We start from the raw sequence: 27,619 nt of genomic DNA, 5'->3' as shown, positions 1-27,619 counted from the left end.
GTCACTGTTAAAGTTTACTATATATAAAACTGGGAATGGGTTGAATACACAAAAGCACTATAGCAAGATATACAAAGCATTCTTTATTTTTAAAATCTCAGAACAGTATTCTTAAAATTAAAACTTCTTTGATATTAATCCTGGATTGAAGCCTAACTGAATGAATAACTATACCAAATAGAATGGCGTTATTTGGGTCTTTCTAACCAGTGATAATTAAGAATACTTTAAATCGCAGTTTTCATCCTAGGACTTCGCCCCTGTAATCATAGTTATCCGATGTAATTGCCGTGATAAATTGAGGTGAAATCTCAAATACAAAGGCTCATCTTATAATACTTGCTGAAAATAGTGTCAGACGCCCAATACGCCTGCAAGACGATAATCCCAGCCCAATAAACCTCAGAATGAGAATTATTTCTTTTTAAAATTGCTAACCAAAAGGAACTAGGTCTAGAATCTTAGGTCTTGGTACGAACAGGTTTGACAATTATATTCTTCTTAACACTTTAAAAACCATTAAAGTTTGGAAATTAGTCAATAGTTATGTCAAAAAACATTTTAGGGACTATAGATGTACTATTGTGTACTAATGTTATCTTACAACATGAAGGGACATTTGTTTAGAGCACATAATGTAAAACCCTCACATAATGTATTATTATGAAAAAAAAAAACTGTCTAGAAAATATTTCCAAAACATTGAGTAGCAATAGTCAACTTAATTTTTAATTTATTTTAGTAAAGTTTTAACTAATAATACTTAAATTAATCGAGTAGTAGATAATTACAGTCAAAATACTGATACTCCGTTATGCAAAATCCGATACCTATAATAATTAAGTAGTCACTTTAAATTTGGATGTAATTTTTTTACGTTATTACTATTGTATTTTTTACTATATTATTCTAACAAAACATATATCTTTTTGGTATAAAGGGAATATTTTTATAAAATCTCATAGTTTTTTTTTATTTTAGAAATAAATAGCCTTATTAATTAAAATTGACAGTAATAATTTAAATAATAATAAATTATAAACATAACAGAATTTCTTTTAAATATTTTAACTATTTTATAAATTCCATACCTCATTAACCATGGTGAAAATACAAAGTAATCAATTTATTGCAAATAACAGTAATAATTTTGTTTCATAACATTAATTAATCATAAATTGTAAAATTTCATGTTGTAATTAAACTCGTTAAACCATTTATTTATTAACAACTTTGAAAATACCACTTTAATGCCATGTATATAATTTGTTCATAACAGTTCTGTATAGAAAGTATTACTGTTTAGCAACTAATTACTACGTTTCTCGAAATCGCGTGCTTTATTAAAGACAAATTAATTATAACTGCAACATATTCAATTAACTTACCTCATACGACGAAAAAATATATGAATAATAGCTAATCTGTTCGATTTCTTACATGATCACTCTGATACTGGTAACTGTACTGTCAGCAAAGTACATGTCAACAGATAAAAGATAGTGTATCTTTTATGTTCAAAAAATATCGCTACCAAGTCGTATTTATATATGTTAACTACTTCAATTAGCTACTTTTACATGCATTGCTTTTCATGTGGAGGGAATAATAACTTCTATGAACTTTCTATTATGAGTGTTGTTTCTAGGACCACCCAATCCAAATATATCACTAAGAAATAAGTTTCACAAGTAATAAAGGTTTAGTTGACATCAATATTATTATTTTTAAATTCTATCTTTTGGTGTTCATATCCACATAATTATGACTTTATGCCAGTATTGTTAAAATAAATACACTAATGATATTTATCAAGTTTTTACTATTCATTGCACATTAAATACTTTAGAATTAGTATAGTATACAATTTTTTAATAATTGCCGAAACTTATACACGAAATTTAAATTTTTGTTCTAAATTCAACCATTTTAACTGTAAATTATTATGTGTTTTCACCCTCCTTTTATTTTTTTTAAATTACCACATATATTTAGAACGATGTGACTACATATATTACTTACATCTATAGAACAATTGCTTTGTAAATTATAAGTATACTTGTAGTAGCCTATATCAATGTTTGGAACAGGGAAATTAATCAATGTATCTGTGATCAAAATATTGGTTTGTTTGCTGGGTAAAATAATCTTTTTTCCTTAAGACAAAGAAAAATAAACGAGGCTTCATTACTCAATTTGTATCTATTTTACAAACTAATAATTATTCTGGTCAACCTTCATGATGCAATAATATAAACACATCTATTCCCCAGACCAGTAATACAAGTTAGGAAATCACACGATTGTTAGGAGCTTTAAACTGTACTACATTTAGTTAAACATCCACTAACTAGTACCAAACAATAAATAAACATAAATACAGATATTCGAATTTGGATATTCTATATTTGTATATTGATTTTAGAAATCACCATTGAATCACAGCAGTATCGATATAATAAGGAAAACAAGATTAATATTAAAGCAATCTGTCTTAAATAAATCCAATAGTACTACTGATTTACCCCATATTGACCTCTAAAGATGCGGAATATTAATTAAAAGAACCTATTAATGTAACCTGTTCTGTGTAAATATGGTTTTATGACGCGAAAATCTTATGTTTAGTGAATTTAATTATTATTTACAATTTTTTTCCTTTTGTAGTGTGAAAGCGTAGAAGCTTGAAAGTAAGTGACAGCATTTCTTATTTCAACCTTTTCTGCAACCGCTGTTGAGCACAGAGTATGAAAATATCCAGGAATAAATTAAAATATTTACTACATATACGTTTAACTATACATTTTAGCATATATTATTTATTAGATATAGAATATAAACTTACTATCTAACTTTTACTACAGACTACTGTATATAAATATATGTATTTAAAGAAAGTTATAAAACATAACTTAGGGTGTATATTATGTCTGGAAACACCCAAATATATCCTTTAATAATTTAAATATAAATTTGAAACCTCTTACAATCGTGATAGAGATTGGGCATCTACTTTTTTGGAACAATGTTTTGTTATGTCACACCAACGGGGGACGTCCTGCCGAGGGTATCGTGAATATTCTTAATGGAAGCCTATACCTTGTGATACATAATTTTAAAGGTAATAGCTTACTGAATTGAATTCCACAAACCGCATCTCAAGGGAATTATTCTATCAGAAAATAGAGCATTTTTAGTATTGAAAATTTACTGATGTTTCAACAATGTAATTTTAACATGGTTCTTGCCACAAAATGTGTTACACTAATTTTTTAGCATTTTTTTAAAATGTTCAATTAAATAAAACAAAAATTTCATTTTAAGCTGGTTCTATTAGCACAAATTTGCCAGTTTTTATTACAGTACAATTATGGAAATACTTATGTTATTGATTTCGTATTACAAATAAAAAATAATGTATGCTGTTAGAAAAGTCTTACAACAAACGTTTTACCTGCATTTTGGTGTCAAAGCAATTTGTTCGAACTGTGTTTCCTTCTACGGTTTGACAATGAGCCAATCTTGTGTAAAATGATTCGACAGAGTTGCTCTAACATTTCTTCAGTTATCAAAGCAATCTCCTCTATAATCCTGTTTCTTAGGTCTTCCCAAATTATGAGGCTTTCTTCTATAAACATTTGATTTTAAATGACCCCATAGGAAATAATCGATTTGGTGACAAATCCGGAGATCTTGGAGGCCATTCGATTTCTCCTCTTCGGCCAATCCATTTATGAGGAAACCTTAAATCCAAATACTCTCTTACCTGTCTCCCATAATGGGGTGGAGCACCATCCTGCTGAAACCATACATTATCAAAGTATTCTCCTGATGCAATTTGAATAGCTGGGATTATTTCATTTTGGAGCATATTGTAGTAAAGTTCGGCATTTAAATTTCCATTGATGAAAAAGGGTCCAACAATTTTGTTACCTAAAAATTCCACACCATAACGTTCAGTTTTTGTGGTTGCTGTGAATGGGACTCAGTAATCCAATGTGGGTTTTCACTAGCCCAGTAACGGCAATTGTGCCTGTTAACATTGCCATTTAGGAAAAAAGTTGCCTCATCAGAAAATAGTATGTTGGTCAGAAAATCTCTATTGTCAATCACATTTGCGCATCACAAGTTCACAAAACTCAACTCTTCTGTCGTAATCATCCTCACTTAACTGTTGGACTAAATGAACTTTAAATGGTTTGTATTTATTAATTTTCAAAATCTTACTCACACACATGGGGTTGCATATCATGTTGCTGTGCAGCTTTTCTGAGCGATGTATGTGGGTCTTCACAATAAATGTTTGCAAAACATCTAGTGCATGTTCTTCATCTGTTGCAGATTGTATCCTACCCGACTTTGGCCGATTACGTACACTCCCTGTCATTTCAAAACGCTCAATAGTTTTTTGATATTGTTGAAACACTTATGGGATTCCTTTCTGGGAAAGTGTCATTAAACAAGTTACAAACTTCCCGATAAGATCTTTGACGATCGCCATATCCTCGCATCATCAACAGGAGTAATTCGTTCTCTTTCAGACAATTCCATTAAAATTCCAAATAAAAACTGAACTACTGTAATTAGATAACTTTGTTGACAGCAATGCTTCAGAGACACTGATTAACTCGAACAGGAATGATATGACCTTTGTCCATTTGTAATTCCCAAGCTTAGACCTGTCTAGTGAAAGCTCCATGCTCAACAAACTGAAACCTGTAGACCAGATGATTAATAACACAATAATGTTTCTCATAGGCTAGTGACCTTTGTCTCTTTAAACCTTCCTGCTGACTGGAAAACACCAAGTACAGATTCATAAGTAATCAGAGAAAGTGACTCATAAGTTTTATTCATTGTAATAAAAACTGGTAAATTTGTACTAATGAAACCAGCTTTAAAAATAAATTGTTTATTTTATTTTAATTGAAGATTTAAAAAATGCTAAAAAAATTAGTGTAACACATTTTGTGGCAAGAACCATGTTAAAATTTACATTGTTGAACATCAGTAAATTTTCAATACTAAAAATGCTCTATTTTCTGATAGAATAATTCCTTTGAGGTGCGGTTTGTGGCATTCAATTCAGTAAGCTATTACCTTTAAAATTATGTATCACAAGGTATAGGCTTCCATTAAGAATATTCACGATACCCTCGGCAGGACGTCCCCCGTTGGTGTGACATAACAAAACATTGTTCCAAAAAGTAGATGCCCAATCTCTATCACGATTGTAAGAGGTTTCAAAATTTATATTTAAATTATTAAAGGATATATTTGGGTGTTTCCAGACATAATATACACCCTGTATATATACCTGTATTATATATATTTTCTTGATTGGGAAACAAGCCAACATGTGCTATGGAACAAAAATACCAGGACCGGCGTAAATTATAATAGCCATAAATATATTTTTTGGCAGATTTTCTTGGTCGTGGTAACAAGACAAACTCAACATTGGCGACAGAAGTATAATTCACTCGAACCAGTAGTGCTCATGCACGTGCAAAGCATGGGGATTTGAAATTGAATGCGAACCCACGAGTAACAGCTTGCAGCATTAATTAGATATAGGAATCAAACATAAGCATTTTTGTTCCAAAATTCCACTCACAAATGTTTTATTAATTTTAAAAGTTTATTAATTGAAGGATAGGAATTATTATCTAACATGGTCACGGACATGCAATATGACATTCATCTTTTTCGTGAATAAATAACATGGGCCGTTGTGTGATTCATATAGTAATGACAGTAATAGAAAACTTTTATTAAATATTCCAGCAGTGGCGAATTTAAACCAATTAGTTTATTCTGAATTTTACTTAAATGAACAAAGTTATAAATGTGTACAAGTAGGGTATTGAATTTGATTTCCTTATACATTGTGGAACGGCATATTTCCAGTTGCTGAAGGAACAAAAAAGGAGAGACGGCATTAGCATGATTCAATAAACCGTTCGGTCCGTGACTACAATTTGATGGAACATGTGAACGCAGTGAGTTCGTGATTGTAGCAAGTGGAATCACAATGCAATACAATAGACATTAAATGCAATTTTTAGGGCAGAAAACCGTCATGTTTCACAACAAGGTGCCTTCAAATCCATGTTTTACTAATTATTTACACGGTACTGATTATGATAGCTGCCATCCACAGTATGTAAAGAAATCTATACCCAAGGGTGTTGCTCTAAGAGCTAAGAATCTATGTACAGATGACACTAACTTCCAAAATTATGTAACAACGTTATCAAATTCATTAATCAACAGAGGATACCGTGCAAAATTGATTAACAGTGAAACAGCTAAGCCTAAAAATACAAACCATGTTTTAGGTGTTTTGGAAAAAGATGCCAAATTTGTAACTCAGTACCATCCTGGAAAGTAAATGTAAATGGAATTATGAAGACCGCCTACAAAATATTGGAACAATCTCCAGAAAAAAGGATCTTTTATAGACCTCCTAGAATTATTTTCAAAAGACCACCAAATTTGAAAAATCTATTAGTTTATCCAAAATATATTAAAGATAACGACAACAGTAAAAATTTCAAATACAAATGCCATCCACGCAATAAACCACAGGAGAATAAACCTGAGGGCAGACAAAGATCTAGTTGCCAGGAAGAACACTAGGAAGCTGTACTGGCGGCACAGCCAGGGAAATTATCCGTGAAAATAAGTACATTCATTTACTTTTTAAAGTCTCTTATACGTTTATTATTTCCTCAAATAAATAGTTTGTCATAGTCTAAGATTTCAGAAATATCCAATATTATAAATATTAAAGTGTATTTGTTTGTTTGTTTTATTTTCACGCGTAAACTACTCAATATTTTACTGAAATTTGACATGGACATTCTTTCTGTTCCTGGAATTAATATAGACCCATTCTCGTTTTGAAAATCCTCCGGGCTACGCCCCACTGGTTTTTAAAGTAACCAAATATCTCATCCTGGTTTCTACTCTTCTGTGTAAATATTGTTTATTATTTCCAATTCTTTTACATTTGTAGTGAGTAAATTTTCTAATAAGTAATCATAATTGAGGCGCTCAGGATACAATAGCCCAATCCACAATGGTTATCTCTTTTTGTTGTGCACTTCGGCATATACCTCAAACAGACTTTTATAAAATGAGTTTCAGCCCAAGTCGTCTTTCAACAAAATCCACTAGATGTCAGCACTAGTTCATTTGTTTTCTGAGGTTTTTGTGAACTGTAAAGTGGCACAACACACAATCCGGCGACCTGAACTACAATCAACTGTTGTGGGTTAAGATGAATGCTTAACAGAACCCTACTCTGTTTATCATCTTGACAACGTGCTAAAGGCAGAAGATTAATACTCTTATTGCCATTTCTTCCCTTCAAATTCACAATGAATGAAGGTAACTGTTTAATTTTATATCCATTCTGAAATATATTCCCACTCATACAGGTATTTATATACTTATTTTAATAACATTTTGTTGCTATATTCTTAAACTAACATTTTGCAGGTATTGTTTATGTAGTACTATGTTACTGAATATGTATACGCATATATAGGCAACACATTTCTCTTTCCTGATGTCTACACAATACCTTCTTATGCGCCTTCAGAGATTATGAGTCATCGGGCTCTAATAATCCTTTACATGAACTTTACACCTTCCATTTGCCAAAAGTGAAAGCTACAATTTCAAAAAATAGCACTAATAGTAATAGGCAGATAAGTAACATCAACCAAGCATACGCCGCAGAAGATCACGATTATCGTCAAACCATAACTTTACTAAAATGAAACGTAATACCTAACTATTTAAATCATGAAGATGATCAGCCAGAACAAAATAGCTCTAGAAAATCATACGGAATGTGGAAAACTGGAAACAAAATATTATAAAATAAACAAAATAACACAGAAACATAGGTAAAACATTTACAAATAAGATTGTTTTGTTATTGAAGCTAAACAATTTGTAAATGAAGAATGTCCTCATTCATTGAAATGCCATGAAAAAATGTCTGATGAACAGTGTAAAAGTATTCACTGAGTATTAGTAGCTTGCAGATCATAATCTCTAAACAGCATTTCTGATCGGTAAAGTTAAAGTTGTAAACAAGGAAAGAGTGTACACACAGAATGACACGGAAAGAAACAGAACACTAGAATTTACAACATGGTTAGTGAAGATGGTGGAGAACTAAGGGTGTGTAAAAATGTATTTTAAACGTCTTAGCTGTGATGGGAGAGTTACTCGTGCCCTCTCAAACATTAGTGTTATACCCTCAAATTTAATGATAGGAAGGGTTTACCAAAAGGTTTATATGAAGATTCAAAAGGTAATGAATCGAATTATTAACAAGTTTCCAGCTTACTCATCCCTCTACCCGAGGATGAAACCCATAAGCCAAAACTATTTATCACCTATTCTAAACAAGACCATTTTGTACAATTTGTAAAAGGAACAGAACCCTGATGACTATGTTTCATCGCCAATTTTTCTGTAATTTTTTTGTAATATGTTTAATTTGCATTTTCATGTTCCATTTATGGATAGCCAAAGAAATTGTGATCATTTAAATATGAAGTTAAAAGCTACCTTACAATGTATTATAAAAGTCAAACAAGAGTTACATTGGCGACAAGCCGAGTTAGCTGGAACTGGATCAAAGAAGGACGATGAAAAAGGAAAGGATCCTTTGAATGACCTGACTGTTATAAGCTTTGATCTAATGCAGACATTACCCACTCCAGTCATATCTACCGACGTTGTATATTATAGATTCCAACTCTGGACGTACTGCTTAGGTATTCATAACCTATCAACAAACGAGGCTTACATGTATGGGACGAGTCTGTCGCTTCAAGAGGGCCAGAGGAAGTGGGATCGTCTATTATAAACTTTGATAAAGTTTATGTAAAGACCTCCAGTTTGACTATGTATTGTGACCAGTGCGGAGGGCAAAACCGCAACATGCTGCACTGTGTGATTTTACGGTTACAAATCCTAAGTATCACTGTACCGAGATTAATCACAAGTTTCTGGTCTCGGAACATACGTATCTAGCTTGTGACCAAGATTTTGGCCGAATCGAGAAGCAAAAAAGTACCACCCAGAAGTGTGTGTGCCTGATGATTGATTGCGATTAATACTTGCGGCTAGAAAACCACCATTCGTTGTCAAAAAGATGGAAAAGTTAATTTTTTTTTTAAATTTTGAACAATATCGCCAACAGAAAAGTGCACAAGAGGTAACAGTTAATAACAAAGTAGTAAAAGAAAAGCAAAAGCTATAGTGGTAAAAGATGCAATGGTTGCAGTTCAAGGCCTTTGAATCTCTTACAATTTAGTACGAGTAATTAAACAATGTAGAAGTACATTTTGTAAAAGTCAACCTCAAGAAAATAAAATCGAGTGATGTTGGAACACTAGATCTTCTATATCCCAGAGGCAGACAAGTTGATTTAAAAGAAGATTTACCGAGTCTGCTTGATTATATTCCTCCAAACAAATATGTATTTTACTGTAAAATTATTATGAGTTCTGCAAATGCTCCATCAACAGCCCCGTAGATTTTGAAGAAGACAGTGAGAAGGAAGATGAAAACGTCGAAGAAGAAAACTCTTAAAAAATGCAAAGCTAAAGAAACATAGATAGATAGGGAATGTTTTTGTAGATTTTTTTAAAGAAGTTACTTGCTAAATGCCTACAAAAAATGCAAAACTACAAAAATGTATGGCTCAAACCACATTGACTTATAAATCATTAATAAAATTGATAATAAACAAATGGCCCAACCCACATTTCAATAAAAAAAATACATGCAAATATGTAAAACAGCATAAAAGTACTATTTTTCATTAATACAAGCTCAAATTGTCAATATCATGTCAAATAATTAAGTGTTTGAAAATATTTCATTTTTGGCAAAGGCTTTAAAACTGAGTATCTCGAAACCATATTAGATTTCAGTGATTATGTAAAGACTAACCTAACTTAGGAAATGTCCTTTGAACTACTTACTTTGAAGCAGTCGACAAGAACTATGCATTATGAAATTTGACTAAACTGAATTCAACTAATGTACCTATTCCAGCCCTAAATGTTCTAAGATATTAAAAACATTTTACTATAAATTTAAAGACTGATATAAAACCCTTCTTAGTTCTCTTCTTTGATCTGTTATATATTTTCTTGATCGGGAAACAAAATAAAATCAACTATAGAACTAAACATACAAGAATTGAAATAAATTAAAATAGCCATAATTATAACCTTTTTGACGTATTAGATCGATTGTGGCAACAAGGAAAACTCAAATTTAACGTCGGAAATATAAATCACTCGAACCAGCAGTGGTGATAAACGTGTAGTAACATTACCGTGCAAAGCGACGGGTAACTGCTAGAAGTGCAGATATGAGAGATAATATAGTCTAACTTTTACTATACATTTAAAAACTGATATTAAACCACTCTAAATTGTCGTTTTTCAAAAGTAGGCATCTCAGAGTTGTATAAGTATCTATGTTTTCTTGATCGTGGGAAGAGGGCAAACTTAACATTGGCTTTGTAAATATAATTAACTCGAAACAGAAGTGCTCATACAGGTGCAAAACCAGAAAAATTGCATGCGAAGCCGCAGATAACTGCTAATAAGTATATAATATTTCGATATTTACGTAATATAACATGCCACTGCCAACTTTCATTACTTATTTAAATTTCGTGGGCTGTAAAATGCAGGAAGAATGATAATAAAATGAAGGTAGTGAATTTTAAGTCAAAAGATTCTAATCCAACAAATATCTTTCAGACTTCTACGGTGATTATCTGTAGCGAAGACTAATAATTGCTTTCTTTAAATCATTGTAACTAAAACCTTTTACAATTTAGATGAATAGCAAAATAAAAAACACTTATTTTAAAATTCGGAGAACCACATAGGAGCTAGCGAAGATGTACAACACAGATTTAAAAATATATATTTTTAATTTTTGGTATATGTGATTGCAATGATATAAAATACATACAAATTTGGGTTAAATGTAGTGTGCAAATAATGATTTTAAAAAATATTTACATGATCACTCAGTGACCGACCACTGTGTAATTACAAGCTCCTGTTATTATAAATTCATTGTTGATTTTGTGATGTGTAGTGCTCTAAACTGCTTTCTGGTTTCTTTTTATTTCATTTAGTCTGTACAGTACTTATTGCTTCTGCTTGTGTTATTGTTTATAAGTGAAACTAAAAAGGTTATATAACTTACCGAGACCAGGTTATGAAATCAGATATAGCATGTGAAGAGAAGACAAGAGTTAGCCAGGAAAAGAATCATGATGAGCACTTCATATGTTAGGAAGAGCACTTGTATACTGAGAAAGAAACGGATCAGGATTATGAAATCAGATATAGCATGTGAAGAGAAGACAAGAGTTAGCCAGGAAAAGAATCATGATGAGCACTTCATATGACAAGATCAGGATTATGAGCATGTGAAGAGAAGACAAGAGTTAGCCAAAAAGAATCATGGGGAAGAGCACTTGCATTCTCATGATGAGCACTTCATATGTTACTGAGAAAGAAACGGATCAGGATTATGAAATCAGATATAGCATGTGAAGAGAAGACAAGAGTTAGCCAGGAATCATGATGAGCACACTTGTATACTGAGAAAGAAACGATCAGGATTATGAAATCAGATGCATGTGAAGAGAAGACAAGAGTTAGGAATCATGATGAGCACTTCATATGAGGAATTGTATACTGAGAAAGAAACGGATCAGGATTATGAGATATAGCATGTGAAGAGAAGACAAGAGTTAGCCAGGAAAAGAATCATGATGAGCACTTCATATGTTAGGAAGAGCACTTGTATACTGAGAAAGAAACGGATCTGGATTATGAAATCAGATATAGCATGTGAAGAGAAGACAAGAGTTAGCCAGGAAAAGAATCATGATGAGCACTTCATATGTTAGGAAGAGCACTTGTATACTGAGAAAGAAACGGATCAGGATTATGAAATCAGATATAGCATGTGAAGAGAAGACAAGAGTTAGCCAGGAAAAGAATCATGATGAGCACTTCATATGTTAGGAAGAGCACTTGTATACTGAGAAAGAAACGGATCAGGATTATGAAATCAGATATAGCATGTGAAGAGAAGACAAGAGTTAGCCAGGAAAAGAATCATGATGAGCACTTCATATGTTAGGAAGAGCACTTGTATACTGAGAAAGAAACGGATCAGGATTATGAAATCAGATATAGCATGTGAAGAGAAGACAAGAGTTAGCCAGGAAAAGAATCATGATGAGCACTTCATATGTTAGGAAGAGCACTTGTATACTGAGAAAGAAACGGATCTGGATTATGAAATCAGATATAGCATGTGAAGAGAAGACAAGAGTTAGCCAGGAAAAGAATCATGATGAGCACTTCATATGTTAGGAAGAGCACTTGTATACTGAGAAAGAAACGGATCAGGATTATGAAATCAGATATAGCATGTGAAGAGAAGACAAGAGTTAGCCAGGAAAAGAATCATGATGAGCACTTCATATGTTAGGAAGAGCACTTGTATACTGAGAAAGAAACGGATCAGGATTATGAAACCAGATATAGCATGTGAAGAGAAGACAAGAGTTAGCCAGGAAAAGAATCATGATGAGCACTTCATATGTTAGGAAGAGCACTTGTATACTGAGAAAGAAACGGATCAGGATTATGAAGTGGATTGGTTAGAAACCTAAGTAAAATCTTTTTTTGCGTTCATTTAATTTTCTGAAAATGTACTTTCTTGACACAAATGTACCATTCCCTCAGTAAGTAGGTGAAATTAATTCAATTTCTTAATATGCATTTAGCAGCTGTATGCATACAAATTATGTAAGTCGATTTATGCAAAAAATATAGAATAAAAAAATGTACGCAATTTTTTTAAATAAAAGTAAAAGAAAACATTTAAATGGATTTGGATATAAAACAAAACCATATTAATATGCAAGGAAGATTAAGTTACATTTTTACGAGTTTTCTGTGTACAATATAAGTTTATTGAAAAACATGTCATTCTGTATTTGTTTTCTTTCTGAAATAAAAGGTCACTTGCATACATAAATCTAACATTACGGAAATAAGAGCGTTTATCTCCTTTTTAGGATGTATTTTTTATCCATTTGCAGGGAACTAAATTTTACCCTTTAAATTCTATAATATACAATGAAACTTGGATTCGTTCAGATAAATCCTGTACATGCGGTAATTCGTGAATATACAAAGTTTCATCTCGTTTAACTCATAGATCTTATTTGTCACATACACTAACTGTTAACGATATTCAAAAGAACATTTATTGGAATATTATAAACATTACAGAGGTCACAAATGAGTCAAAACTTTGTCATATGAACTAAACGTCTGGAGAACCCCCGGAAATATCACTTTCAAAACTGCACTCATTGTTTCCTCTCCGAATCTTGAAGAAGCCTTGGTCACCCCAATCGCTGTTCCAGGAGTTGGCTACCAACCAGTAGGGAACCTTCTTCTCCACCCCCCAGCCTATAATTTTTACGGCATGACCTCCCAGGTAATCCCCGGTCGTGTGCTGGTATACTCCTGGTAAAAAGAAGAACAGTCACAATGTTAAGATCATTTTTACAATGTGTGATTGATACCTTGAAAAAATATAAATAAAATTGGAGTAATTTTATTTTGTTTCCGTCATCTGTGGAAACAATATTTCACTGCTCTCTCATAGCTTACCTTACTACTGTAAGCCCGACTTATACTGATATAAAATAAATCTTATCCGTCCAGACATCCATTTGTGGTCTGTTATAAGAAATTTCTTGAAATGAAATAATGTTGCAGTATGGAAAAGCAACTAGCGGTTTAGTCGAAATGCCCGCTGTAAAACCGATTTATAACGATACAAAATCAATCTTATCTGGCCAGATATCTACGTGTGATCCGTTATAAGAGATTTCTGCTTATACTATTAAATTTCACTGTTAAAAATAACTCAGGATGTTGAACAACATTATAGTGTAACACAAATTCTCCTATAAACATATTGGCGACATATATACATCCGATCGGATAAGATAGATTCTGTATCCGGTTTAAGTAAGGCAGTTGGAACATGGATTTTACTTTTAATAAATATTTATTTTTTTCTATTTTTTGTTTTAGTAATAATATTAAATTAAATATGTTACAAACGAAAGTAGTATACATTATTTTATAAACCTCATCACTGGAAAATTTTTAGATACTATTGCATATTTAAATTATTAGTTTGGTTAAATTTGAATTTTCCTAATGTTTAAACTACATTACATATACCTTCATATATTTTAATAAAAAGAAACCATAATTAGTAAATAGTTATAGTAGTAAAGTGATGTTTTCTATTTCTAAGTACGAACTAAGCAATGATCTTAAGTAAGTCTATATAGAGGTGATATAAACATGGTGTCTCAACTATTGTGTTCTAAACGTTTTAGAAGGGTTAGAGCTGCTACAAGAAAGAAAATGCAACATCCCTTAATTACACACTGGACGATTTAAAATCTAGACATAAAGTTGAACCTATTTAAAATAATTTCATCCATTTAATCAAACAAGACTAGAGGTCCAGAGGTTGTATAAATATTGTTGTTGGGTATTATATATAAAAATATTTTATTCTCAACATCTTTCCTCAACGTCTCACCCTCTTATCAGCAAAGTATGTTCGTTACAATTAAAAAGTTCCCCAATTGTATTTTTTATCAAGAAGAGGTATGATTTGAAGAAGTGGTGTCGCAAATGTTTTTGTGACTCTTATCTGTAAGGAAAATGAGGGGGATCTTGGTAATACCATCATATACGTACACCTAGAGAAATAACGAGTGGTTATACACAGTTAAGCGCACGTCAGACTTTGGTTCAGCGTATGTGGCCTCATGTTCGCCCCATGGCGGAGTTTAAACGAAATCTCAACCCTCTGAGTTACGACATCAACTACTGGGAGAGACTACGCTGAACGCTTAGTCAATTTAATTGCATAGTGTTTATATAAATAGCCTAAATTAATACGTTTTAACAGCAGAACTGTAGATTTTACAATGAATAGATGTCTGATTGCTTGTAAATCTCCCACAATTAGGAATGAATATGTAATCTTAAAGGGTCAAATGTTCAGCAATTTGATACAACATAAACCATTTTAAAATATAAATTCCTACGGCAATGTTTTTAAATATTTTTTAAAGTTCTTTAATAGACACCGATTAAATTATTTATATTTTTATGCCTCAATTGATACTTTTAAATACGGATATGGCGTAAAGTAATTTTTCTATTTCATTGGTATTCATAAAATCTGTTTTTCTCTCCCATGTCAGGGCCGCTGCTCTTGTGTCTAATTAAACTTAATGTCCAACTATTCTGAAATGAATCTGGAGATTTCAATATCTTACAGTTATTATAATACCTGATATTCAATAGCAAATCGAATATAAAAAACAAATCCCCCCACTAACTCACTCTTCACTAAGCCTCCAACTTCACTATATTCCATAAATTTAAAATTTGTTATGCCTCATGACTTAGATAAAAAAAATTAAAACATTTTTATACAGATTAAAGATTCATAGGTGTTTACATGGTGTTGCATATGACCTAGAAGAATTATGTTTTGTTTTTAATCTTCCCAATATTCTAAAACGATGTAATTTTATACACACGTCTTATGCTCTATATAAAGACAGATAAAACATGACGGACTTAGTATTCCAACATGCTAGCTTAAAACATGTTAAATGTTACTGACTTTTTTGAAGCTATTCATTCAATTTCTTTCAGCGATCATCATTAATATGTATTACTGCATAAAAATATCTATAAGTGGTATTTAAGCCATTAAAAAGACACATACATGTTATTTTATACGAAGTTGCATACAAAGCAATGTGTAATTGCTAGATTATAAAACAATATTTATCAATACTGCATCAAATAATTAATTATATTTCATGCACAGTCTTGAAGTTTTAAAATTATTTTGAATGGTTGTTGAAATAAGTATACGAAATTAAGATATGGACAATGTTTTCCTTTCACATTAACTTCTAAATCAGATCGCGCTAACAAAATCACCTTATGTAGGGGAGAATTCCAAAAGAGGGTAAACTTTATTTAACACACTACTACTACTCTGTACCATATCTCAAGACTATAAATACTCTATTGTACTAAATTATTTTTTCATATACTTTTAAATCTATATTTATCAATTTTTCTGAATTATTAAGACTGTATTTTACCATATATGTCAATGATACAAAACATCGCACAAATAATAAAACTTAAGCACGTAAATAATGTATAGGTAAAACTAGTTTGCCTTAAACAATGTACAGTTTATAATGAATAATTAGGATAAAATTATATCGATACACTTACCGGATTTATAGCTTAGAAAGTCTTCATATACATCAAACCCAGCTTCCACAGGACCGTGTTTAAAGATTTCTTTTTGTGTTTTTGCTACATCGTTCACAATCGTGAAAGTAGATTTAACTGAAACATTGCAATAATGGAATTAAAGTTACTGCAACTTCGTATAAAAGTAACTAATAAGAAACTAGATAAACATAATAGTGAACCGAGATGAATCATGAATCGTAGATCCAGCAGTAATCTTGCAAACTCTCAAACATGAAGATTCTGTTCGTGACATGCTTGTGTAAACAACAGAATATTCGACATGCACGAACGGATTCATCTCTTTTGAGAAGAACATTTCTTGCATTTTAAAAACTTTTCCAAAGTTTTACATTCAAATCACATTTTTATTTGATAAATCAGAAGTATCGTCTTCATTCAAAAATTTGTTCTATTTAAAATACTCTTAAATACTCCGTCATTTTTAACTAAATTCAAAAAGGAGAATTTTTTACAATTTGGCTTTTTTTCTCATTTATTATTCTCAATTGGAAAGTTTTAAATATACTAAAAGGTAATAATGTAATACAATAAGATGCAAATTGAAAATGTAACGCAATCGTAAAACAGGTTTAAAAGGATTCTTAGACCTTCGTCTTATGCATTTTCGCGTCTTCCATTGAATTATTGAATTGGAGGTTAAGTGGCAGAGAGGACTTCGGAGGTTAAGTCCTAACTTCGCCTCTGTAAATAAAGACATTTTTCATTTAATTTCATTTCTATTATTTCGCTGACAGGGCAGATTAAATACCCGTACTTATGTTTCCTACTAAATATGAAGCCTTTCATAGAGATTACAACCTCTAATTTACATAGAAATATAATAAAATAATAGGTATTATACACTCATTGAACATAACGGTCAATGCAGTGTACCCACCAATTTCAACTATTAAATGATCAACTAATAAAAAGTAAAGCTCTAAATATGAGTTTCCATTCGTTGCGTTATAAATTTATAAGTACAGGGTGTCTAAGAAGTCTCCACCAATATTTTCAGTTATTATTACTGGACCAAAGATAAATCAAAATATCATATTAAAACTCAATAACTACACTAATAGCCACCATTTTGTTTTTCAACTCAACAATTTTCAATCTGAGAACGGCTTGTTTTATTAATTTTAAACTTATTATATATTTTTATAACCTAAAGACCTAATTATAGAAAAATTTAAATTTTTAGAAGCTTTATTTTCAAAAGGGCAGGTTTCTAAAACCTTTAAACGTAAATGTCTTAAAATCGACATATTACAGAAAATATACATTTATTACATTTTAGTTAGACAAGTTGAAAAATATAAAATATAATGTTTAGCTGTAGACATTATTTATATATTTATATGGTAATACAAGATGTTGATTATTCATAAGTAGTCGGAAAAGAAACTATTGGTAAATGTTATGCTTGCAGACTCTTTGTCGCAACATATTCATTACACTTTCTTTAGAGATCTGACTCTAAGTTATACACATAATGTGTCACACCTTTATGGTGGTCATCAGCGAAAGTGTGATCTTTGTATTTCTTGTTGTAGCAGACATTCTTGCACGGTGGTGTTGGCAAGTCTCCATAAGCACTGCAGTTTTTCCTGCTCCCAGGTACATGATGCTCACAGGTGGGCAATGTATAGGGTTGACACCCCTGCGAGATCAAATTAAAGTTTAACGGCACAAAACTTCAACTAACTTAAGTCCTAGCATGTCAAAATAACACTTTGATAGGATATTTATTATTTTTAGGAGCAACTTTTATGGTAACGAGTAGCATTCATCAGTGCTTTATTGTGCTTGGCCAGTGTTCAACTGTATGATTTCATACGATTTCATACTCGTACTATCAGCTGGTTTGGACAAAGCACCGTTATTTAACCAAAGTTAAAATTATATACAAAGTTAGTACAGATCTTTATCTGCCGCAACTTTACAGCATCATTTCATTTAAGATTAACGAACTTTAAAAAAAATGTATACTTTAAAAAAGAAGACCTCATTTCAATTACAAAATATTTGTGATGTGTTTTATATAAACACACATCATTGTCATGAAGATGCTACTAGGGAATACTGCATGTATTTATTTTATAGCAGTACGCTAAGAAAATGTATGTAAGGAGTGAATAATGTTGTTGAGTTTTTCTTATTTAGATAAATAAATTTTAGTCTGGTGCTAATTAGAAGTTATAAAAAAATATTGTGAAATTTATAGTTTCAAACTCCTATAACTAGCAGAAGATGTGTTTTACGTCCGATTAATAAAAGATAAAAATGTTTATTAATATTTAAAAACAATATCATTAAAAAATAACGGCCACCTACAAACATTTTATTTACAAATCTAAGCAGTTGTTTGCTGTCCATAGGATATACCTCGTGAGAGTGGTAATCCCCTCCAGTGACGATGCCGTTGGTGCTGAAGTACGTCCACGCTTCGTCGTCGTACCCACCATCACAACCGAGGCCGCAGGAAGAGCAGCAACAGAGCAGCTCCTCGGCGGAGAGATGGCCGTTGAACGCGGTCTTGGTAGCGATACAGCAACGATCTGTGAAAGCGGCAGCAGCTGCTACAGCCTAGGTAAAAGCAACCTTGATTTTAATTCATATAAACCTTTGATAATGACGCATCATATAAAGTTTATTAGCTAAACGTTTTTGAACCCTAATACTTGAGGTACTGAAAAGAGTTCACGTATGTCTGCCTGTCTAGGCGGTATTTTCAAAACGACTTGAAATGTTTTCTGCCATGGAATACGACATACTTCTAGCTTCTTTTAAATAAATTCAATAACATTAATAGAATTATTTCAATATCTTACATAAACATATGGCACATAGTGTGTTTCATGACATTTCCTAAGAAGTTTACAATTTCTAAGGAGCGTTTTATACAATTAACTACTTTTAAATTAAATTAATCATTTATTTTTTTAAATAATAACAATTTTTTGCAAAATAAAAACAATTTTCATACGAGATATTAATTGTAATATATATAAAATATTATTAAAATAGATTAATATAATATTAGCCTCACAATTGGTTTAGAATGTTTACTGAAAGATCTGTCAAGAATAACAGATAACACATGCATTTACCACGTATAAGCAAAGATGGCCAATAAAAAATAGATGGGAATTTATGTAGAAATAATATACGAACAGATCATGCGATGATTCAAGTACAAAGTACTATTTGTCCTAGTGGAATGTAGAGCGATAAGGAGGTACTTGTCTGCTAGCCAGCCGCTTATCGCATCGATTACGCAACAATGTAGATCTTTCTAGATAACACAGATTGGACTGAAGGCTATAGTGACTCAAACCCTTCTACCGCTTTTCACCCTTTTGATTATATACTGAAAAATGTAATTTAAAAGAGTAAAGCAGAAGTATTGAAAATAATTTAAACGTGAAAAATTGAAACTCTGGATAACTGATTTTATTTGCATGAAAGTAAGGATTAAAAATAAAATGTATGACAATACCAAAATGCACCGTGGCACTTTAAAATTGGTCACGTACTAAAATATGAGACCAATTCTAGATTTAAAGGACTATCCACAACTTTTTGAAAAGTGTCATGGAAACTCAAAAGCTTGATGGAATATAATAAATGAGGTGACTAATCAGAAAGTAAAAATATACAGAAATCGTTGTAGATATCAATGGGCTTTTATAAAGCGATTTATCAGCTGTCTCAGATGAACTTAACGACTCTTTTCTTTCTTTAGTAGATAAGCTAACTAAAATATAAACCAGATGATGTGATAAGTGTAATAAAAAGTTTAAGAAATGGTACTTCGCCAGTAATAGACAATATTACTTCTTCTATGTTAAAAAATGTATATCCAAAGATTCTGGAGGTAATGGTGTCTTTTTGGAGGTCAGTGCCAGTTTTGAAAAGGATGTTTTCCCCGATCGTCTGAAAGAAGCTGTGGTTATTCCATTGTACAAGGGCGGTTCAAGGCATTGCTGTAGTAATTATAGACCTGTTTCCCTTCTTACTACCTTTGCTTAAACTTATGAGAAATTAATGAAAAAGAAATTAATAAATTTCTTGAACAAACACATTTTTTAGTAACAAACAATTTGGATTTATAGAAGGATTCAATACAGAGTATGCTTTACAATGTTTCATGTATTCTGTCTTTAATGATTTGAACACAGATAAAAAAGTAAGTAGAAAATGTTTATACTTAAAGAAGGGATTTGATACCGTTCACTATGGAAAATTGTTAAGTAAATTAGAAAACTGTGGAATTAGAGGTAGAGTATATAAATGGTATCTAGAAAATATACAGCAATGTGTAAAATCAAACTCAACATACAGCAAATTGGGTTTTGTTAAATATGGGGTAATAAAAGGGTAAGTTTTAGGAGGAATCCTATTTTTAACTTATATAAACGATTTTTGTGATAGAAATTTCAATGGAATCCAGATATTTTTTGTTTATGACACTGCATTGTACTATGTAATGGATAATTGGGAAGACATAAGACAAGATAATACTGAAGATCTTAATGTATTGCAATGGTGATTTGCAAACAACAATATGCTTTTCAATCCAGAAAAAAACAAAATATATAAACTTCAGTTTGAGAAAGGACATCCATTTTACAAGTGAAATTATGTGTTGAAAGTTTTTTGTCAACTAACACAATGTAATATGGAATGTGCAAAGATAGGACAAACATATAATATAAAATACCTAGGAATGTTTCTTTATAAGTAAATTAATTGGAAAAAACCTGTACAAAATCTAAAATAAAAATTGAACATCCAAAGATATTTTTATTTTTTTAAACACATACCGTATATTATAATAAAACATTTTAAGAACATTATGTTTCTCTTTGGTGCATAGTGGAATAAATAATTGTTTGTTTTATTAGGGTGGGACGTTTGATATTGTTATAAATCCAATATTTTTAAAACAGAAAAAGTTAATGAGACTGATAGTAAAAAAGAGTAAAATATCGCACCCAATATTTTATTATCTAAAGATTTTCTAGTTAAGTACCGTACAAGTTTATTTGCAAGGTCCTGAAACAATGTTATGTGGCTAGAAACATGAATTAGAAAATAGTTCACATAAACAAAAATTTAGAAAGTAAGAATCATTACCTGTCCTAAAATCACACTTAACATTTTACACGAAATTCTTCTGTGCTTTAGAACCCAAAAGCATTGTATTTTCTTCCAAATGAGATCAAAAATTCCAAGAATATGGCATTATTTATGGAAAGAATAAAAATTTGGTAAATAAGTTTGGACAGTGTTGATTTCAGTCTTGATATAAAAAGTTAATAAATAATACATAGCTTTCAAGTTTTATTTGCATGAAAGATTTTACTCATATTTTGTTTGTTACGAATTGTATACAACATTTGTATACAAAAATTGTATAAAATAATTTCATACAATGTTAGTCTCGTCTAAAGTTAAAAATATTTTTTTCTGAACTTATTTAATAAGGAGAAAAAAGATTACGCTATTTTTTTAGCCTAATCGCGTTAATATAATAAATTAATAGATGGAACCTCTATAAAGGCATGTTTCATCTGAGTCCCTATTTTATTTTCTTAAGATGATTAATCTAGTACTTATTTTTTATAGTAATAATTTTTGTTATTTAGATTATGTGTAGTTAGAATTTTCTTCGATACGTGTATTTTTAAATGCTAAGTTATATTGATTTTTTTCTTTTGTTTGAATATTGTTCTGTTACTTTTAAGTTACATTTAAACATGTTATAATTGTATATATCTTAAAGGAACTAAAAAACTATTCTTCTTCTTCTATTACAGGCTGGGCATAGATAAAGGGATTTAGTTTCTCGGTATATTCTGGCAGTACACGATTTATCCGCTTACCTTATAAAACTTACTATTTCGAAAATATTTTCATAAAAATAGTATATTTAATGTATACAGGCAAAAACCTTCCCTCAATCATTTCCCCCCGTAAAACGTCTTCCGACGTAAAACACGTCAACATTGAATTCGTTTCTCTGCAGATGGAATTGTCCTAACTATTTCACGTTTACGTGTTGGTAATGAAAAAATAACATATATGGGTTTCTTCTGTCTGTATTATTTTGCATTTAATAATCATATTATATCTATTTATTTTTCTAAAATGTGAATTTTGTAGTTTTGAGGTATACTATTCTATGTAGATGCTGGGTGTCAAACTTTTTGTTAGTTGCACAGTGATGTTGCAGATATGATGGATCAGATCTAGAAGATAACATTCTAGTTTACTACTATTGTTATCATTTTACTTCTTTATAAAACAGTATGGAAAAGTGAAATCCTCTGTGTATATCAAATGTAAATTGCGGATCGAATAAGATCGAATAACGTAATTGAAATTACACCCTTTTATTTATTTACCTGTTGTTAATTTGAAAATAATAAATTTCTTCTTAAAGGTTTATCTTAGATTATGCCTAATTTAGAACCCTTAGCTAAACTTGTTACTTAGCATTTATAACATATTAGAATACTCTGTAAAAGGAATTATATTTTAAATTCAATTAACAATCAATTTTCGCGAACTTGCGCCTTAAAACAATTATATTTATTACATTTTTAGAATTCCTATTTCATATTCATGAATAGTAACAGAGAAATGGCAAAACTTACCCAGCAAGAACCACAAGGTCCTTGGTCTCTGACTTGTTGTAAAGATATACAGTTCTTCCACTTCTTGCGTGCATCGAAATGCTTAGGAACTTCTATGTTATCCAAGTCATCAGGAAGCTGAGGTAGTTTACTTCCCCCAGGACGTCGTTTCCAGCCCAGAAGATTCCTTAAATATCTTTTGTTTAGAGACGGATCAAAATTTCTTCTTGCCTGATTTAAAACATGCAAAGCAATGTTTGTAGTAACTATGTGTGATAGTAGTATTTAAAAATTATGTAAGGTCACATTGATAAGGTGTATATAGTTTGTTCAAAATTATACTAATTATTTACTAACACCAAATTGGTTTCTTAAAATGTACACTCCAATATAAATTTAACAGTTCTGAAAATAGTAGATTAGGTTGTAGATGGATAAAAATTAAAATAATCAGAAAGATGTGTTACACGAAAATAAACTAACCGTCCATGTAGTGTCACGAGAGTTCACAGCCTCTATAATGTCATCTCTCTCCAATTGTTGGTCCAAGTCCACAGCGACTACCAAATTGACTGCCACCACCACCAACAGGACAACTAAGTGGCTTTTAGCACAAATCACCATTCTGTAATGTAACAACACATCAGGGAGGGTATAATTGGGCTACACTGGGACCCCTTAGGCACAGGAAGTAGAGTCAATAGTGCAGTGAAACTACTGTAGTGGTTTTCAAAATAACGATATTACGATTCAACATTCAATGATGTCACTTTAAATATGCCTTTAATGGCAGGGACTGTATGTATAATTATGTATATAATTATGTCATGCGCCGTTACGGCTAGATTAACTTTGTGTCAAGTTATACTTAAAAATCTATCTGTTTAATCGTATTAACTGACTAACAGTTTTAATTGACTAGTTCCAGTTTGCTGTTGAGGTCAAGCATCGTAAGCGGCCAGATTTTAACCCTTTTTCTACACGACTATGGTAAAATTAATCCTACATATAAAGTATTTTAACAGGCACCTAAAATAAAAATCGGTATGTAAATTTATCTACAGTGTATATATATATATATATATATATATATATATATATATATATATTAGCTTCATAGATTTTGTTCCGTGTACATGAGTGGTTCATACTAATCTTCTTTGATAGATTTTCCCCTGTTTATCGAAACTTTTAGTGAGAAGCGATAAATCTATTTTATTTTTACCCTGACTATTCTTCTTACAGGTCCATTTAATTGCTGGATAAATGTTGAAAACTACATCGGTAAAGTTCTAACTGCGTCAAAAATCCAACTCAAGTATTGTGTGATATCCAAAAATAAACATATGGTATAAAAATAACCAAAACATGATTCTGTAATGACTTTGAAACAGAAACTGTAAGTACGTCTTCTAAATACTTTTGCACAATTTTATCATAAATATATATACGAAACATGTTTAACATTTCCATAAAATCAAATATAATCAATTGTAAATAGCACGCACTTAATAACAGCGAATGATAGAATAGTTATTGGTCAGAATACTAACTAGTTTTGAATGAAGTAGACTGCAAACATTGGCAGGACGCTCCCCGGAGATCAATCCCTCGCATTGAGCGGAGTTCTCGACCACTCTTCAAACATTTATCATACTTGAGCTGAGTATGATAATTCGTTGGATAATACTAACAAAACAACCCTCGTTATGGATACGAAAATCGAAATCTCCAGTACAAGTTTCAGTATGCTTCAAATTTTGTTAACTGTAATCAACCACTATAAATCAGATTATACTGTTTTGATAAAAATGTTTTATATTTATATACAAACAAGGCAAAGCTTTTACTCACGCACTCACTCACTTATTACTAATTCCCTAACTTCCTGATATTCCAGAAAGTTTCAGCAGAAATTTAGCACACGTATGCCTGATGACTTACGTATAAAAACTAAAGCATTTTCATAAAGATCAAATAGGGTTCCAAAGGGGTTGCAACGACTAGAACAACTATATTTCTTTTCTCAATTGCTCTATGTCACAAAAAGATTAAATTTGTTATACACGTTACTCATGATTTAAATAATAAAACAAAATGCATATGAAACCAAATTTCATAAAAATCAAACATCCTCAGGGGTTGAAATAGGGTTGTACACCATACAATAACTATATTTTGTTTTTAAACTTTCCAATGGCGTTCAACAATCAAATAGTACACACACTTGTCTTATGATTTCAACTGGACAAATGAAAGATTTTTAATAAAGATCAACTAGTCATAGAATCGAAAATCCCGTTCGGATCCCAAAAGGGTGACCGATCTCTTTGTCACAAAGCTTTGTCGCCTGGACAAAGTGTCTTGCAAAATGGGAAATTTATTTATGACCCAGTTTGCGTTTGATCCTGTTTTCGTTCTATTTTCGGAACTCATCAGCATGTAAGATTATTTAAAATGTAAGTCTAACCTTTATGACCGAAGAAGACTTTTATACTTAAGTATACGGGATAAAAATAACCAAAACAAAATTCAGTAACGAATTTGAAATAGAAACTGTAACAAAGTATTCTAAATACTAAGCACAATTTTATCATAAATACATTAGAAGAGTGATGTTTCTTGATAGAAATCACAACGCTAAAGTTACTGCACGCTATAAATACCTTAGATCGGAATGAAATACAGTAAACGGAAGTAGTTGCTTTTATACCATAGTAGGCTTTTCGGGCAAAAGTATTATATATTTTATTAATCGAGCAACAATCAAACGCTATTATGGAACCGGAAGTAGATCAAATTACCGTAAGTAGACCCTTGTTGACTGAAGTAGACTTTTCACACCGATATAATTTAATGGCCAGGCTATCTTAATTGGGGCAACAATGTAAACTTTATTAGTACGCTGGGAATAACACACCGAGAAAAGATTATAAGTGCCAGAAAAGTCTTTTTGACTAAGTAGTCTTCTGACACCGAGTTTCTATACTTTTTCTGGTCGTGGAAAAAGGCACCCTCTACTATTGCGTGTTTGCAATATAATTTAAGAACATTCTTTTTCGCACATTAAACCTAAAATAAGAGCCTAAGGAATCTTTTTACGATTTGAACCTCTTAGCTGTGAAGACTGAAATAATAGATACTATAAACTTATCTACTTCCGTTTCATTATTATTATAGGGCTCCATCGTTCTACATTATATTTGCTTCCACTAGGATATCAAACCACTAGGAGCAATTCAAACCACATATTATTTACAGACTACACGCGAATTATAATACTAATAAAATCAATTAACAAGTTTACCAACTAAAGCTGACGCAAAATTGTTTCTCACTGACCGGTCCCGTTAGACTTGTCTTCCACCAAAGGAAAAGCAACGTGAGATATGTATTGTCATTAGTTCTGATCTAAAAAATAAATATACGTAAATCAATTAAAAACACAATTATCATAATTATATAAATCATAAATTATACTTTAATTTGTGTCAATTATAGATTACGTTACGTCAGTATATAGCGTACTTTGCAATGTATATAATCATTGACTACTGTTGGCATGGAAGACATATTTCATATTTTAGGTTTTTCATACGGACTGTTTTGACGTTCCGTTGAATCCCCCTTTGTTTTAAATTTAGGTACGAGATAAAAATACCAAAATGCCAATACAAGTTATCTCACACGGCCAACTTAATTTTCGAACATTCCTGTAGATCTACAAAAAAATTGATAACATACCAAATGGTTGTATGAGAAAACAAAATAACTTTGTGTTCGAGTAAACAATACTTTGACGTTAATCGACCAGAGCGTCACCTACAGCTGACGTCGGCCTATACAGAGAGTTTTTCACGTCAATTATATTTCATTTTTTACATTCAGATTTTGCTAGTATTGATGGGTACTTGTACAGACCTCACAGCCTTCCTAAAGGCAACTGGGAAACATTAGTTATGTGATCTAAGAATGTACGGTTCCTGTCACGCACTACACTTTAAGTCTTAACAGTATCACTCAAAAAAAATTGTTGTTTATTTATTTATTTAAACGGTACAACACCAATTTTACAAATATTACTAGTAGATCCGGATGAAACCAACAATAGATAATAAGTAGACAATAAACAAAATAAAAAAACAAACAAAACAAAATCAAGGTATTTTAAAAGATAGGAACTAATTTTAAAACAGAGACTACGAAGCTCATGCACCACGCATCACTTCCAGTCTCTCAGGAAACCAATAAAACCCGTCCGGAAAGAAGAATTCCTGAAGAAATTTACGAAGGAGAAGCCGCTTCGCCAGTCCTCAAGAGTCTGGATATGCCGTGATTTATTTGTTTATTGTTGCCAAGTTTAACGTGCATATCCTTAAGCAATATTTTTATGGATAGTAGGTGAAACAATTCGGAGATATTTCATCGGTTAACCTGAGACTATATTTCCGTAACCAGTGTTCTAATCTCTCCAGATCAAAGTTATCCACTGCGAAAACTTGG

The 27,619-nt window shown here is 31.4% G+C and overlaps 1 protein-coding gene across 1 annotated transcript in view; it reads right to left on the bottom strand.

Annotated features, from left to right (window-relative positions):
* The window catches only part of LOC124361035, a 35,366-nt gene extending 9,001 nt beyond the window's left edge, over positions 1-26,365 (bottom strand). Inside the window, exons 1-7 of the mRNA XM_046815073.1 lie at positions 24,670-26,365; positions 23,600-23,741; positions 23,138-23,347; positions 18,861-19,061; positions 17,979-18,135; positions 16,449-16,565; positions 13,417-13,616 (exon numbers count right to left, since the gene is read on the bottom strand). Of these exons, the coding sequence (XP_046671029.1) occupies positions 13,417-13,616; positions 16,449-16,565; positions 17,979-18,135; positions 18,861-19,061; positions 23,138-23,347; positions 23,600-23,740 (1,026 nt within the window). The 5' untranslated portion in view covers position 23,741; positions 24,670-26,365. The remainder of the gene's footprint in view (positions 1-13,416; positions 13,617-16,448; positions 16,566-17,978; positions 18,136-18,860; positions 19,062-23,137; positions 23,348-23,599; positions 23,742-24,669) is intronic.
* Between the last annotated feature and the right edge of the window lie 1,254 nt (positions 26,366-27,619).

The sequence above is a fragment of the Homalodisca vitripennis genome, chromosome 4 (assembly GCF_021130785.1).
Source record: "Homalodisca vitripennis isolate AUS2020 chromosome 4, UT_GWSS_2.1, whole genome shotgun sequence".
NCBI classification, from domain to species: Eukaryota; Metazoa; Arthropoda; class Insecta; order Hemiptera; family Cicadellidae; genus Homalodisca; species Homalodisca vitripennis.
Note: the sequence above shows the minus strand (reverse complement) of the source record. Positions and strands in the feature narration are given on the sequence as shown.